Genomic DNA, 13411 nt, shown 5'->3' on the forward strand with positions numbered 1-13411 from the left:
AGACCACCCCCTCCCACCGGAGGAAAAGCCCCGGGAGTAGCTAGTGTAGCGCTCGGGGAGGAGTTGCCCTTAGATAAGGGGGGGTGAGTGGGCGGGTGTCCCCTTAGTGTCCCTGGGAGAACGGGAGATGGTTCCTAAGATCCAGGTGCCCCTAAATACTACTAAGTATGGGCAATGGATCACCATCAATGGCCAGAGAGGGGAGGCTCTGAGAGATACAGGAGCCAGTATGACTATGGTAAGGAGTCAACTGGTGTCTCCAGAGCAGGTGATTCCCAATGTACTCCACCCTGCCGCGATGGCTGACGGTAGAATGGGCCACTACCCGGTGGCCCAGGTTCCCTTTGAGTGGGAAGGGGTTGCAGGTTCACTTCGAGTTGCCGTAAGCCCTGCCGTGCCAGTTGATTGTCTGCTGGGGAATGACATGGAGCACAATGCTTGGAGAGAGGTGGAATACCGGACGCATTCAGAGATGCTGGGTACACCTGACTGGGCCTGTGTAAGCGCAAGGTCTGCGACTGCCCGGAGAGGGAGTTCGCCTGGGTTGGAGCCTGGAACAATGGCCCAACCCGCTGCCAAAAAGGGACTGACCCGAAGACAGGAGAAGCCTGCTTCGGCTTCCACACCCCATGTGACAGATCGGCCACCTGCGGTGGTGGACCAGGAGTCCGTGGAGGGGGAAGTAGTTTCTCTGGAGGACCTGCCCATCCCTGCTGAGTGGCATGTGGAGGGAGGGCCTACCAGAGAAGAGTTCTGTATGGGCCAGAAGGAGTGCCCTACCCTTGAGGGATTGAGGCGACAGGCTGAAGCCCAGGCAGCAGGGGACGTTGCGGGACACTACCACATTTACTGGGAGGATGGACTCCTCTACAGTGAACCCAAGGTACCCTTACCTGGTTCATCAAGGGCCTTGGTAGTCCCGCAACGGTACCGAGCCTTTCTGCTAGAATTGGCTCATGCAATACCCTTGGCAGGACACTTGGGTCAGGACAAGACCTTTGCTCGGCTTTTCCCCCACTTTTACTGGCCTCAGATGAAAGTGGCGTCTAACACCTACTGTCGGACATGTGTATCCTGCCAAGCCAGTGGGAAAACAGGGGTGAAGCTGAAAGCTCCCCTGGAACCACTTCCTGTCGTTAGCACCCCCTTTGAAAGGGTGGGCATCGACATTGTAGGGCCATTGGATCCACCAACAACAGCTGGTCACAGGTTTATCCTGGTTCTGGTGGATCATGCCACACGGTACCCAGAGGCAATTCCCCTGAGGACTGTCACTGCACCTGTGGTGGCTAGGGCCCTAATGGGGATCTTTACCCGAGTGGGTTTCCCCAAAGAAGTTGTGTCCGACAGGGGGACAAACTTTATGTCAGCGTACATGCGGGCAATGTGGAAGGAGTGTGGAGTGACCTACCGGTTCACCACTCCCTATCACCCCCAGTCAAATGGACTGGTAGAAAGGTTCAACAAGACCTTGAAGGGCATGATCAGAAGTCTGCCTGAAAGCCTGCGGAGGAAGTGGGACGTCCTCCTACCCTGTTTGCTATTTTCCTACAGGGAAGTGCCACAGAAGGGAGTGGGCTTCAGCCCCTTGGAACTTCTGTATGGGCACCCTGTACGCGGTCCTCTCAGCCTGGTGAAGGATGGATGGGAAAATTCTCCCAGGAAACCCCCCCAGGATGTGGTGAGCTACATGCTGGCCTTCAGGAGCCAAATGGCGAAGTTGTGGAAGCAAGCTTCTGACAACTTGGAGGCCAGCCAGGCAGTAATGAAGGAGTGGTATGACCACAACGCTCACCCGGTGGAGTTGGAGCCTGGCCAGAAAGTGTGGGTGATGGAGCCTGGAGAGCTAAGTGCCCTCCAGGATCGCTGTACAGGCCCCTTTGAGGTGTTAGAAAAGAAGGGTAAGGCCACAATTCCTGTTGGACCTTAAGACCCCTCGACAGCCCCTACGGATGCTACATGCTAACCGACTCAAACCCCACCATGAGAGGCCCGAGGTCATCTTAATGATGGTGACCGATGGGGGAGAGGAAGCGGAAAGCGAAACTCTCCAAGACTTGTTCTCGTCTCAGGAAAAGGATGGGTCGGTGGAGGGAGTGATTCTCTCCCCATCCCTAACTCCTGAACAGCGGGAGGACTGCCGCCAGATACTGGAGCAGTACTCTACGTTGTTCTCCCTTGTCCCGGGAAGGACTCACCTGTGTACCCATGATGTGGACACAGGGGACAGCCCACCAGTGAAGTCAAAGACCTACCGGCTGTCCGACAAGGTGAAGGCTAGCATCCATGGTGAGGTTACCAAGATGCTGGAGCTAGGAGTTATAGAACCTTCCAGTAGCCCCTGGTCCAGTCCGGTAGTTCTAGTGCCAAAAGCAGCTCCACCTGGCACCACTCCAGAACTGAGGTTCTGTGTGGATTACCGGGGACTGAACTCAGTTACCAAAACTGATGCTCATCCGATCCCTAGGGCGGATGAACTAATTGACCGTCTAGGAGCTGCCCAATACCTAAGTACCTTTGACCTCACCTCGGGGTACTGGCAGATCTCCCTGACAGATGGAGCAAAGGAAAGGTCAGCCTTCTCCACGCCTGAGGGACACTTCCAATTTTGTGTGATGCCCTTTGGGCTCAAAAATGCCCCTGCCACATTTCAGCGGCTGGTGAACCAGGTCCTCTCCGGAATGGAGGGTTTCTCCGCTGCCTACCTGGATGACATTGCTGTCTTCAGCAGCAGTTGGGAGGACCATTTGCCACATTTGCAAGCAGTTCTCCAGGCCCTGAAACAAGCTGGCTTGACAATCAAAGCCAGCAAATGTCAGATTGGGCAGGGGTCGGTTGTGTACCTTGGACACTTGGTGGGTAGGGGAACAGTGCAGCCCCTTCAGGCAAAGATTGAGGCAATCATGGCCTGGGAACCCCCCAAGACCCAAACTGAGGTCCGAGCTTTCCTGGGCCTCACAGGCTACTACTGTCGCTTTGTGAAGGGGTATGGCACTATTGTAGCGCCCCTCACAGAGCTTACCTCAAAGAAACAACCTCGACGGGTAGTTTGGACAGAGGCTTGCCAGCAAGCCTTTGAAAAATTAAAGCAGGCAATGTGTGCAGCACCGGTCCTGAGGGCCCCAGACTTTTCCAAGGAGTTCATTGTCCAGACAGATGCATCAGAACATGGCATTGGGGCAGTGTTATCGCAACTAAATGAAGAGGGTCTGGATCAGCCTGTAGTTTTCCTATCCAGGAGACTGCTTCCCCGGGAACGGAAGTGGAGTGCAATTGAGAGGGAAGCTTTTGCAGTGGTGTGGGCTCTGAAGAAGTTGCGGCCATACTTGTTTGGTTCACACTTCCTGGTTCAGACTGACCATCGACCCCTTCGTTGGCTGATGCAGATGAAGGGGGAAAATCCCAAGTTGTTGAGATGGTCCATCTCCCTACAGGGAATGGACTTCCGGGTGGAACATCGGCCTGGAGTGGACCACGCCAATGCAGACGGTCTCTCTAGGTATTTCCGCCTTAGTGATGAGGACTCCCAAGGGGTTGGGTAGCTCTCCCCACTTTCAGCTGGGGGGACGCGTGTTAGACCTGTCTGGCCTTTTGCGTAGCCCCTCCTATTATTTATTTATTTTGTCCCCTTTTTGCCCCTCATACCCTTTTTAGGTTTCGCTGGGGGACGGAGCTGGAAGCTCCGCCTCCAGAGAAATCTCTTGATTTCAGTATAGTGACTCTGGAATACGCCTCCCTGTCCCATTGGCTAGCTCCATAAATGGAGGCTAGCCATTGGAACAGAGAGGCGTCCGTCATGGCTGGACCAGATTCGGGGGCGTTCCCGAGAATCTTTGGCTTTTGGCTACGTCATGATACGTCAGCCAAAAGCCGGGAACGCCCCCGAATCTGGTCCGGCCGGGCCGTGCTTGCTGCTGTCCTGCCTTACTCTGTGTCCCTCCTCCCGCCGTCCCCCCTCCCCTCGCTGTCCTGTGCACGTTTCCCGCCTCCCTCCCGCCGTTCGTGTCCTCTCCCGCCCCCTCCCGCCCCCTGTGTCCTCTCCAGCCCCCCTCCCGCCGTCCTTTCCTCTCCCGCCCCCCCCGTGTCCTCGTAGGTGCTGCCGCCATTTTTTTTTAATCATCTGCCGGTGAGGATCGTCATTTCTCGTTTGTTCTAGCGCTTTATGTTCATCGCGGCTGCCCACGCCGCACTTGTGCCAATTTTCGTGCCACCCCGCCTTGCAAGAAGACAGAGAGAGAGAGGAGCCGGCGCCCGTGCCTGACGGTGGGCGGGGCCGGCTGGGACAAAGAAGAGCCTCGTGGGCTCCATTTCCTCTTCCCCAGGCGGGAGGAAGCTGTTCTCCAGCTCGTGGGCAGCGATGTGCAGCTCCGGAGGTGGGGGTCCTACTGCGACAGAGCGGCCCTCCCTCCATGTCAGCGGGCGGGTTGACCTCACAGCGGAGCGAGCCCCTGGGGTGGCTGGAGGAGAATGCCTCGGCGATGATTCAGGCGGGTACGGGTGTTTTTTATTTTCAATAGTTCTGACGTGCAGAAACGGACAGCTTTGCACTGTGTGTGTGTGTATATAGACGCATGTGCATACATCCGGGCCATAGCAACATATTACTCATCAAAATGCTGGCACTATATACTTATATTACCAGAGGCTGTAACTGTGGCTGTAGAATTGTGTGTTGTGCATGCACATGTGAGAGGGAGCGGGTTGTTTGGTGGTGTGTTGTATGTGTGAGTGTTTAGTGCGTATGTGAGCTAATGTAGGCGGGTGTTTTGTGTGTAGTACGTGGCAAGGGTGTACAAGTCAATGTAGTTGTGTGCATGGTGTGTTGTGATTTGTGTATGAGTGTGGTACTTTTTGTCTAGCTCATATATTCATGCACTCTATAATGTATAAACACACCATGCAAGTCTATTACGCGTATACGTGGAATGGAAGGAGTGGTTTCATGTAATTAAAAAAAAAAACATTGTGTATGCAGCTAAAGGTCACACTGACTTGAGTCGCAGTGCACAGACCCTCACTTCTGATCCCTGCCAATGCAAGACTGTGTCCCCCCCCCCTCCCTCGAAAGTGCTTGGCTGCCCAAACACCTTGAAAGGGCCGGGTGGGAGCCCGGGCATTGGGTGTTAAAACACGGGTCAGCTTGAGCTGGAGGTGCAGGGGGAGATAAAAAGCTGCCCGTGCTGCCTCCTCCCACCGCCTTATCTGCCCGGGACTTGTGAAGCGCTGGCGCGGGGTGAGAGCTGAGCCTACGTCTGTGCCGACCGGGCCGGGCGTGGGGTGTGCTCCGGCTCCTGGGCCGGCTTCTCTCTGCTCCTTGCCCCCCTCTCCCTCCTCCCGCGCTCCCCCCCCCCCCCCAGATCATGTTGACATATTCATAGAGTCGCGGTGACGCTGTGCTGCGGCGCTAGTAAGTGCCCCGCTATCAGGGTAAGTGGCTGCCCCCTGGGGGCAGGCGGGGGCTCTTCCAGTCCCTTTTGTCCCCGCACAGCCAGAGGGTGCGGCGTGAAGAGCTGATAATGGGGCAGGGGAAGCGGCTTCAGCGGCCAGAAGAGGCCCATCGGCTGGTCACGACTCTGGCGGGGGAAGCCCACTCTTGGTGCCTCTGTCAATCCCCCACATCTCCCCGAGGTTACTTGGAGTCATCGAGGGGAGGTTTCAAGAGAGAGAGAAAGAGAGAGGGAGGTGGAAGGTAGAGAGAAAGCGATCAGCGAGGGAAAAGCGAGAGAGAAGAGAAGTAGAGAGAGGGAATGGATAGGTGGAAAGAGATTGTGTGACGAGATGACAAGCTTGTTTAAGCATTTATGTCAGGGCTGATTTTAGTTTCCCTAATCTGACTCTGATGTCCAGTGATTTATAAAGCATTTGAAATGAAATTAGCACATTTCTAAGCCCTCGGCCACTTCTGCAGATATGGAAGCAGCCGAGGCCCAGCAAGATGGTGAAGTTTGCCCAACATTACCCAAAGTGATGAAGTCAGGAACCTGTGACTTCAACTCATGTCTTACAGTCAGATCACCTAAGTGCTAGCCCACATCTTCCTTCTAGAAGCAGGGTGTTTGTATTTCATGGACCCGAACACTGTTATTTGCAGGTAATGGTGCTAATCTTTAGAGTTCAGAGTTGAAATTCTCACTTGGTAAACAAATCTATTAAAAGTTCAGGCTTGATATGAGGTGGTTTAACCAGACCCCTTTAAGCGTGTGCATAACTGAGGATAACAACTTATTAGTATCCTTAAAACACACAGGCCCAACATTCGAGCGAACTGCAGGTGGGCAGTGACCCTGTGATATGAACCTGTGCAGAAAATACCATGGAGAATGTATCTGACACCATCATCAAATTTTGATAGAAAATAAGAATTGGTTTTCAATGTAGACGCAGCGAATATTGGTAAAGAAAAGAATCCTTAGAGTAAATAAAGGCAGAGATACTGAAAACATGTATCAAGGCTTTGTTGTCAGGTTTGCTGCTTAGGGACTAAGGAACATGATAGTAAATATCAAATTGGGCTGTTTCAGTCACTAAGAAATAATGTACAAATTTCAGGAAAAGACCAGCAGGAAAAGCTTGAACAGCTAATACATGGAGAGTTCTCTTGGAAAAGATAGCACCGAGATGTGGAAGGATCATGTGAGCTCTCGATCAGGAAAATGCATTTCTGGTAAAATATAGGAAGTGTGCTTCAGGATTAGATTTTGGGGAGCCATGGTAAAACCTGCTGTTTAATGCCTTGAATTAAAGAGTTTCTCTACCATTGCTCTGGCTATTCCTTGCAAGAAGTTGACAGGTTTGAGATGCTGCCTACAGTCCTGCTGCCTCTCACTCCAGAGATGTGCTGCATCGGGTAAGATTGTATTTCCACAGCTCGTCATAAAGTAAGCAGTGACTGGGGTAATTGCCTTAAAATACAGCACTTTTGAACTCGTTTCTCACTATGTATACCACTTGAATTAGAATTATTTTAATGCAGTCGAGAATGTGTTTGCTACATGTTTGCAGAGGCTGCAACAGTAGACTGAGTCCTATACAGTCTTGACATGTCATGGTCAAACTACTCTATTCTAAACATTTTAAGGGGCTTTGGTTCAGCTCCATTAGCTAATGCTTTCTTTGACACAGGAAGATTCAGTTTGTTTTGTAGAGCCATCGTCAATCACAACTTGAATCTCTCAAGATTTGCCTTTTAATCTTACTTTCTTTCGATTAGCTGTTTCGGGTAGATCCTTTTGCCTACATTAGAATGCATGCCTATTTTCCATCTAGGAAGTACACTCAGCCTTTTACAAATGTAATTCTGCATCTTGTCCGTGCATTGTATACTTACAGCAATCCTTAACAGGTACACATTACCAGATATACCAGCCACCTTCTAGCTGATCGTTGATGAAAGCCGCTAGAGGACCCTACCAAAAATGTAGTGCGCTTGCGTTTGCTCCTTCCCTACAGCATAGCCTCTTTTTATCATACTTTTGATTGGCTGACTACATATTGGAGCATGTGTTTAAACTCGTCACTCCTGTGCTTCTCCCCTACTAAATGCCAGCACCCCATGCAGCCCACGTTCCTGTATTGCCCTCCTCCAACTCTTCTCCCCCCGCTTTCTTTCTTTTTAATTAATCCACTCCTTCAATGCTCGCCCACCCCTCGCAGTCCTTATACAGCATTTTAAAAATGAATATTACATTTGCTGGTGGGCCTGGCAACTCCGGTTTGCTACTAGCCACTACGTTTCAAGAAAAGGCACTTTGATCGAATAGAATTTTTTTTACACATATTTTCTGCAGCAAGTGGCGTTCACCATCTTAGATCTGTACATTAAACAAGCATTTACAATGCAAAGGTTTCGCCTTTGGAAAAGTTAGAGCTATTGCCATTGTTAATGACAATGCCATTTATTTATCTGTTTTCAAAACCAACACATAAATAAAAAGTTTGTCATTCACAATGCCAATAGCTCAAACTTTTCCAAAGGCGAAACCGTTGCATTGTAAATCCTTGTTATCTTTTTGTGTCCACTAGATTTTTATGGTGTTTGCCTGGGGGATAGATGCTCTTTTGCCCTCATAGTTTTTCACCTCAGGCCTAGGTGCCCTTTTCTGACTGGAATTCACTTAGATCTACAAAATGGTGGTTTCCAACTGTCACAACTGCCATCCCCTGGAAAGCCCCATAGGTTAACATAGAGCCTTCTAGAACCTTCTGGACCCTACTGGACCCTGGGTGGACAGGCTATATAAGGGCAGAGGTCAGGAAGCCATTTTGTGTAGTCTAGCGAGTGTGAGGAGTGAGGCAGTGGTGAGGGGAGGTGGACGCACAGAGAGAAGTTAGTTTAACAGAAAGTTTGACAGCCTCTTCTGGAAGTCGTTTCCCCCCTAGCCTCTAACCAAACCCTCTGGTGGGACCTTGTCATCTGAGGGAGTCAGCTCAGTGATTTCAGTTGGCCCCTCCTTGAGATCCTCTGGCCCCTGCTAGCCTAAAGCCTCGCCGCTGACTGGGTAAAAATCCTCTTCCTCTAAATTGCCTTACCGGTCTCCCCGAAGAGCGGAATTGAGACACCCTGCATCGGTCGATGAATCCTTGAGGCGGAGGTGAGGGACTACAGTGGAGGTGTTGGGCTGGAGTAGGAGCTAAGAAACGCTGATCTCCGCGCATGCCCAGAAGCGCGAAGCGGTATCCAGCGTGAGTAGGCATCGTGTCCCTTGCCAAAGTGTAGCGGCCGGAGTGCCGCGCAGGCCAAGTGCGAGGTGGGGCGGTGCGTTCAAGGAGGAGCGCTGTCTCTGCAGCGAGCAGGCTTGGTAGGCGGGCGGCCCCGGAGGAGCGGAAGCGACCTGTGTGCCGCGCAGGCCCAGTGGAGGGCTAAAGGAACTCTCGGCTGGTCCGTGAGTGAGGCGGAGTTACCCCACGAAAAGGAACCCGGCGGGAGGTGCGCATCGACTCTCCTCAGCCAGTGAAGCCTTATGCCTGACGCTAGCCCGGAGAGTGAGCGGCTGGTCTGGTGGGTTAGGCTAAGAGCCAAACAGCTTCTCGCGGAGCTCCTGTTGATGTCTTCCTTCCTCCCAGCAATTCAAGACGGTGGCCAATGAAGGGCCTTCTCTGAAAGTAAGGAGGGTGTGTGTTGGGGGAGCTGGAGAGCGGGGATCCACTGACCAAGAGTCCTGAGAGGTGTTTCCCTCTCCTACTGCGCAGAACAGAACGAGTGGGTAATTGATTCAAGAAGCCTTTAAGACTTCCATCAAAGACTCTTAAGACAGTAATGCTGTAAGGGTTCTCCTGTCATGGTACTGGGATAGGAAAGGATCCTGTTACAGGGGTGGCGGAGGAGATCCCTGGTAAGAATCCTATGGGGTGTCATTCCTAAAACGTTAGCATTGAGTGTGATTGCTAGGAACAGTGTAAAGGAGTGGGAACTTATCATTCATGACAATGCCAATGCTTCACTGTGGGAACTGTGTATATTGATTCCTTTTACTCACTTCTCTTTTCCATTGACTGTATTGCATCGTTAGAAAATTGGTGGGTGAAGGAGTGTTGAAATTGAGGGAACTGACAAGTCAAGCATAATATGGATTTGTAAAGTGTTATTTATCATTCAAAGTGAAAAAGAGTTTTAAGGAGAAATACTGGTGTAAAAGAAATATAGTCTATTTTTATAAAACAGTCGATATTTTTCCAATCTATTGGTGTAGTGCCATTTTTAGTGTGGAAGTGCATTAAGTTACTGCTGGGTGGTGTGCAACCTTTACACATGTGCCTCTAATAATTGACTGTCTTACCCTAGGCCAGGCTACCCTAGGTGACCTGACAATTATAGGTCCAACAGGAGGCAAATCCAAAAACTGAATACGTATGGACTATGGGCTCTGTTGCAATGCAGTCATATGTCATGTTATGGCTATGAGGGAGACTGAGAGTGCCAGTGGAGATCTTGGTGTTTCACTGGGAAGAGTTGACCTGGGCTAAGGTGATAGGGCACCTTACCATATAAAACATAACACAAAATATAACCCATCGCAAACACCCAGAGGTACTGAGTAGCTGCATTTCTTTAAATTATAAAGGAGGTACCTGCACTTTTCAGTGTGGATGCAGAACTTATAATAAAGTACTACTGGAGCTTCTCATTAGCATTCAGGTACTCTTGTATAGTAACTACCTGCACTTTCAATTTCTTTTTCAAGCATCATTTAAATCATATATCAATGATAATGATAGCATGATAATCTTTCTATTGTTGGGAAAAGGCTGGGGAGCTAATTCAGTGGAGTACTTCGCACTGCCCTAACAGTTTTCCTGGAATACAATTTTCACACTTATGAAAGGGATAGTCACAAAGGGAGATAGTGAGAAATGCGCATGAGAAACAAGTGTTAATCTGGAGAAGTGAGTGCTATATTCTAGCACACCATCTCTCCGCCACTAGAAGTGTCCTAGTGAGTGACAGATCACGTACACGGATTTGGTAAAATGAGTTACACAAAGCAATTGAAGCACATGGAGGTTGTAAATGAAACTCAAGCAAGATGGCTGCTTGGCACACTCCACAGTAGGACAATCAGTAAAATGGCCGCTGGAGGAGGCTGGGTATTGTTTGCTCACGTTCATCACATTCCAATTTGTTTAAAGTATAATCCTTATTGTCTTCTGCCAGAAACGAGCTGCTGTCCCATTTGAAGACTTACAACCTGTACTATGAAGGACAGAATTTACAGCTGCGCCACCGAGAGGTAAGGGTTCCCTGGAGGGCGGTTGCTGCAGAGGCCAAGGAGAGGTTTATGGGTTCCTGGGAGATGGCCGAGTGAGCCATCTTTCCATGTGATTGATGTCCCGCAGGATGACCCACAATACTTTTCCTGTAGCGTAGCCACCTCTCCTTGTTAGTGTCCCATTAAGTAATGTATTTTATGCGCGTCAGAATTGGAAGCTCGTGCTCCCTTATTTGAAATCCTTGTCCTAAGATTGTGGCACCAATTTTAGTAGATGTGGTTTGTTAAACTCAGGGAAGAGTGGTGCAAGAGATAGATTGTAGTCAACCAGGAGAGATGGAGGTGGGAGAACTCCAGACTGGATAGTTCTTATGGAAGGCGGTAGGGTTGGGGCAGAGTTAGATACCTCTTTAAAACACTGGCCTCTCTGCACTCCTGGTTTCTGTGTAGTCCAAGGGTACCTTTGAACTACAGGCCAACATTTTGGTGTGGAGGATGCTTTTACAGCCCAGAAACATTGTCAGCTTTGCAGCACTGACAGATGCTTTACGTGCTCGACTTAGTCACATTTTTAGCTCCATCATATATTTTTCATTATAATTAAAGCTCCCTGTTTTCCAATTTTACTCATTTTTACAGATAAATACAGACAGAAAACCATTTATTTTCCGGTCTGTGTTTGTTTTTAAATGTGGATAAAAGCGGGAAATGGGTTATTTTTTGAGTGATTCTAAATACTGTCAATCATGACTACCAGGCCAATGGCACTATTGATCAAAAGGTAAGGGGGATCCAAAAAACATAAAGGAATTTTAGTAAAGAGCCTTAAACAGCAATAGATAAGCACAACATTGATATTAAAATGTGTATGTTTTCTTAGAAGAGCATATTTTATCATCAGTGGGTGTTTATATTCCTGAAACCTGTCAGTCGTTGAGGCATGAGTGCACATTTATCGGTCAAATAAATGTAGAAATATGCTCATTTCAGATTCATTTTTTCATAAAACCCAAAATAAATATGGATAAATACAGATAAAATTTGCCAAAAATAAATATGGATAAATACAGATGGAAATGTCCAAAACATAAATACCATAAAACCGGGAGCCCTAATTATAACCGCTCAAATGTATTAAGGCATTCGTACTATTTATTCATTTAGTAACCAATGTTGCCCTACAAAGCATATCAAATACGTTTTCATATTGGCATAAAGATTGATAATCAAAGCTACACAACTTATTATACACTGCAACATACACTGTCAAAATGTGCATTGCATGAATAGCTCTACTGCACTAAAGTTGTTTTAACCTTTAACCCACACCATGCATTTATGCATGATCCTTTGTACTAAGTTATTGATCCTATAATCTTGTTGAGTTCGAGTACCGCTAGCTACTCCTCCACAACTATTAACACTCTAAATAGCGTTTGTTTTATGTTTTAAGACTTATCTGATGACACTTGAAAGATCTGATTGGCCCGATTTGTGTGAACAAACAACGTAGCAAGGAAATCTACAATGATGTAAGCACTTCTTACCCACAAACTAATGAGAATATATCCAGACCAGAGGATTTCTTAAATGACGCCCTAACCCCAAGTGGCTTGCGGGCCTTTAGGTGTGATGTAAGTAGTCGCGAAGAGATGGGCTCTTTGTGAGATACCCCACCAAGATCAGATGTAACCCTGGCTAGCGGCCGGTCTAGGAACCCCCATCCCCTTGGTGTTCTATGACATCAATAGATGTCCTAACAAGAAGGGTACCACATCTTTCCTCTACCAAAAATGATAACTTTCTTTTTAGTTACGTTCGTAGTAAAGTCATTTAACTTGGAACACATCTACAGGGCGTCCACTAATCAGTTTTAGCCCTATACCTTTTTATTCCTCCATCTTTCTGATATGTGTGCTTTTCCGTCTCTTGCGCTTCGTAAATATCTAAAATTGGAAAATGAGTTAAGCACAGGCGCAAATTAAGCCCTGAGGGTAGGATTACTGGTAATATCTGATCTGCTCTAAGTACTGGAAAGCACACATACCCATGGATGCTCGCTAACCATTCGGGATTGCTATTGATAAATTAACTATTGGGCCACAAGCAATAGCAAAATAACAGATAGGTTCAGATTACAAATAATTCATAACACAATGGCTCACTTTTATTGACAGTGATGGGAACCAAAAGAAAAAGATTACAGAAGCTACTAATAAAAAGTGACTCTAGTATCTTTTCTTTTTAATGCATTTTCTGCAAAGAATACTTCCCCCCTATGCTTCCATTGCATGTGTGGCCTATGCTGTGTTTTGTTTGTGTTGCAGGAAGAAGGGGAGTTTATTGTAGAAGGACTCCTGAACATCTCCTGGGGCTTGCGTCGGCCCATCCGTCTACAGATGCAGGACGATAATGAGCGGATCAGGCCGCCCCCTTCCTCTTCCTCCTGGCACTCTGGCTGCAATCTCGAAGCACAAGGGTCAGTACTGTGTGATCCCCTGGGCTGTGAACAAGTGAGTGAGATGGTGGTTTAGAGCACCACATACAAACGAACTGCGCCCTCTCAGCCAACAGTGTAGTCGATTGTCTGTTTTTTAGGCATTTGAGCTTATTCTCTTTGGTAAAGGAAAGATATGACTTTACTGAGAAAATAAAATTACATTTTTTTTTTAAACAGTGAAATTTATCTATGAAAAGTACACCTG

At 48.4% G+C, this 13411-nt stretch overlaps 1 protein-coding gene across 2 annotated transcripts in view; it reads left to right on the forward strand.

The window, feature by feature from the left end:
- The window catches only part of RASSF2 (Ras association domain family member 2), a 262300-nt gene that overhangs the window by 192078 nt on the left and 56811 nt on the right, over positions 1 to 13411 (forward strand). Inside the window, exons 4-5 of one of the 2 annotated variants that reach the window (XM_086943516.1) lie at positions 10652 to 10727; positions 13034 to 13185. In XM_086943516.1, coding sequence (XP_086799642.1) covers positions 10652 to 10727; positions 13034 to 13185 — 228 coding nt within the window. Of the gene's footprint in view, positions 1 to 10651; positions 10728 to 13033; positions 13220 to 13411 lie in introns of both variants that reach the window. The other variant, XM_086943517.1, reaches the window with a different exon arrangement.

The sequence above is a fragment of the Lissotriton vulgaris genome, chromosome 11, assembly GCF_964263255.1.
Source record: "Lissotriton vulgaris chromosome 11, aLisVul1.2, whole genome shotgun sequence".
Classification (NCBI taxonomy): domain Eukaryota; kingdom Metazoa; phylum Chordata; class Amphibia; order Caudata; family Salamandridae; genus Lissotriton; species Lissotriton vulgaris.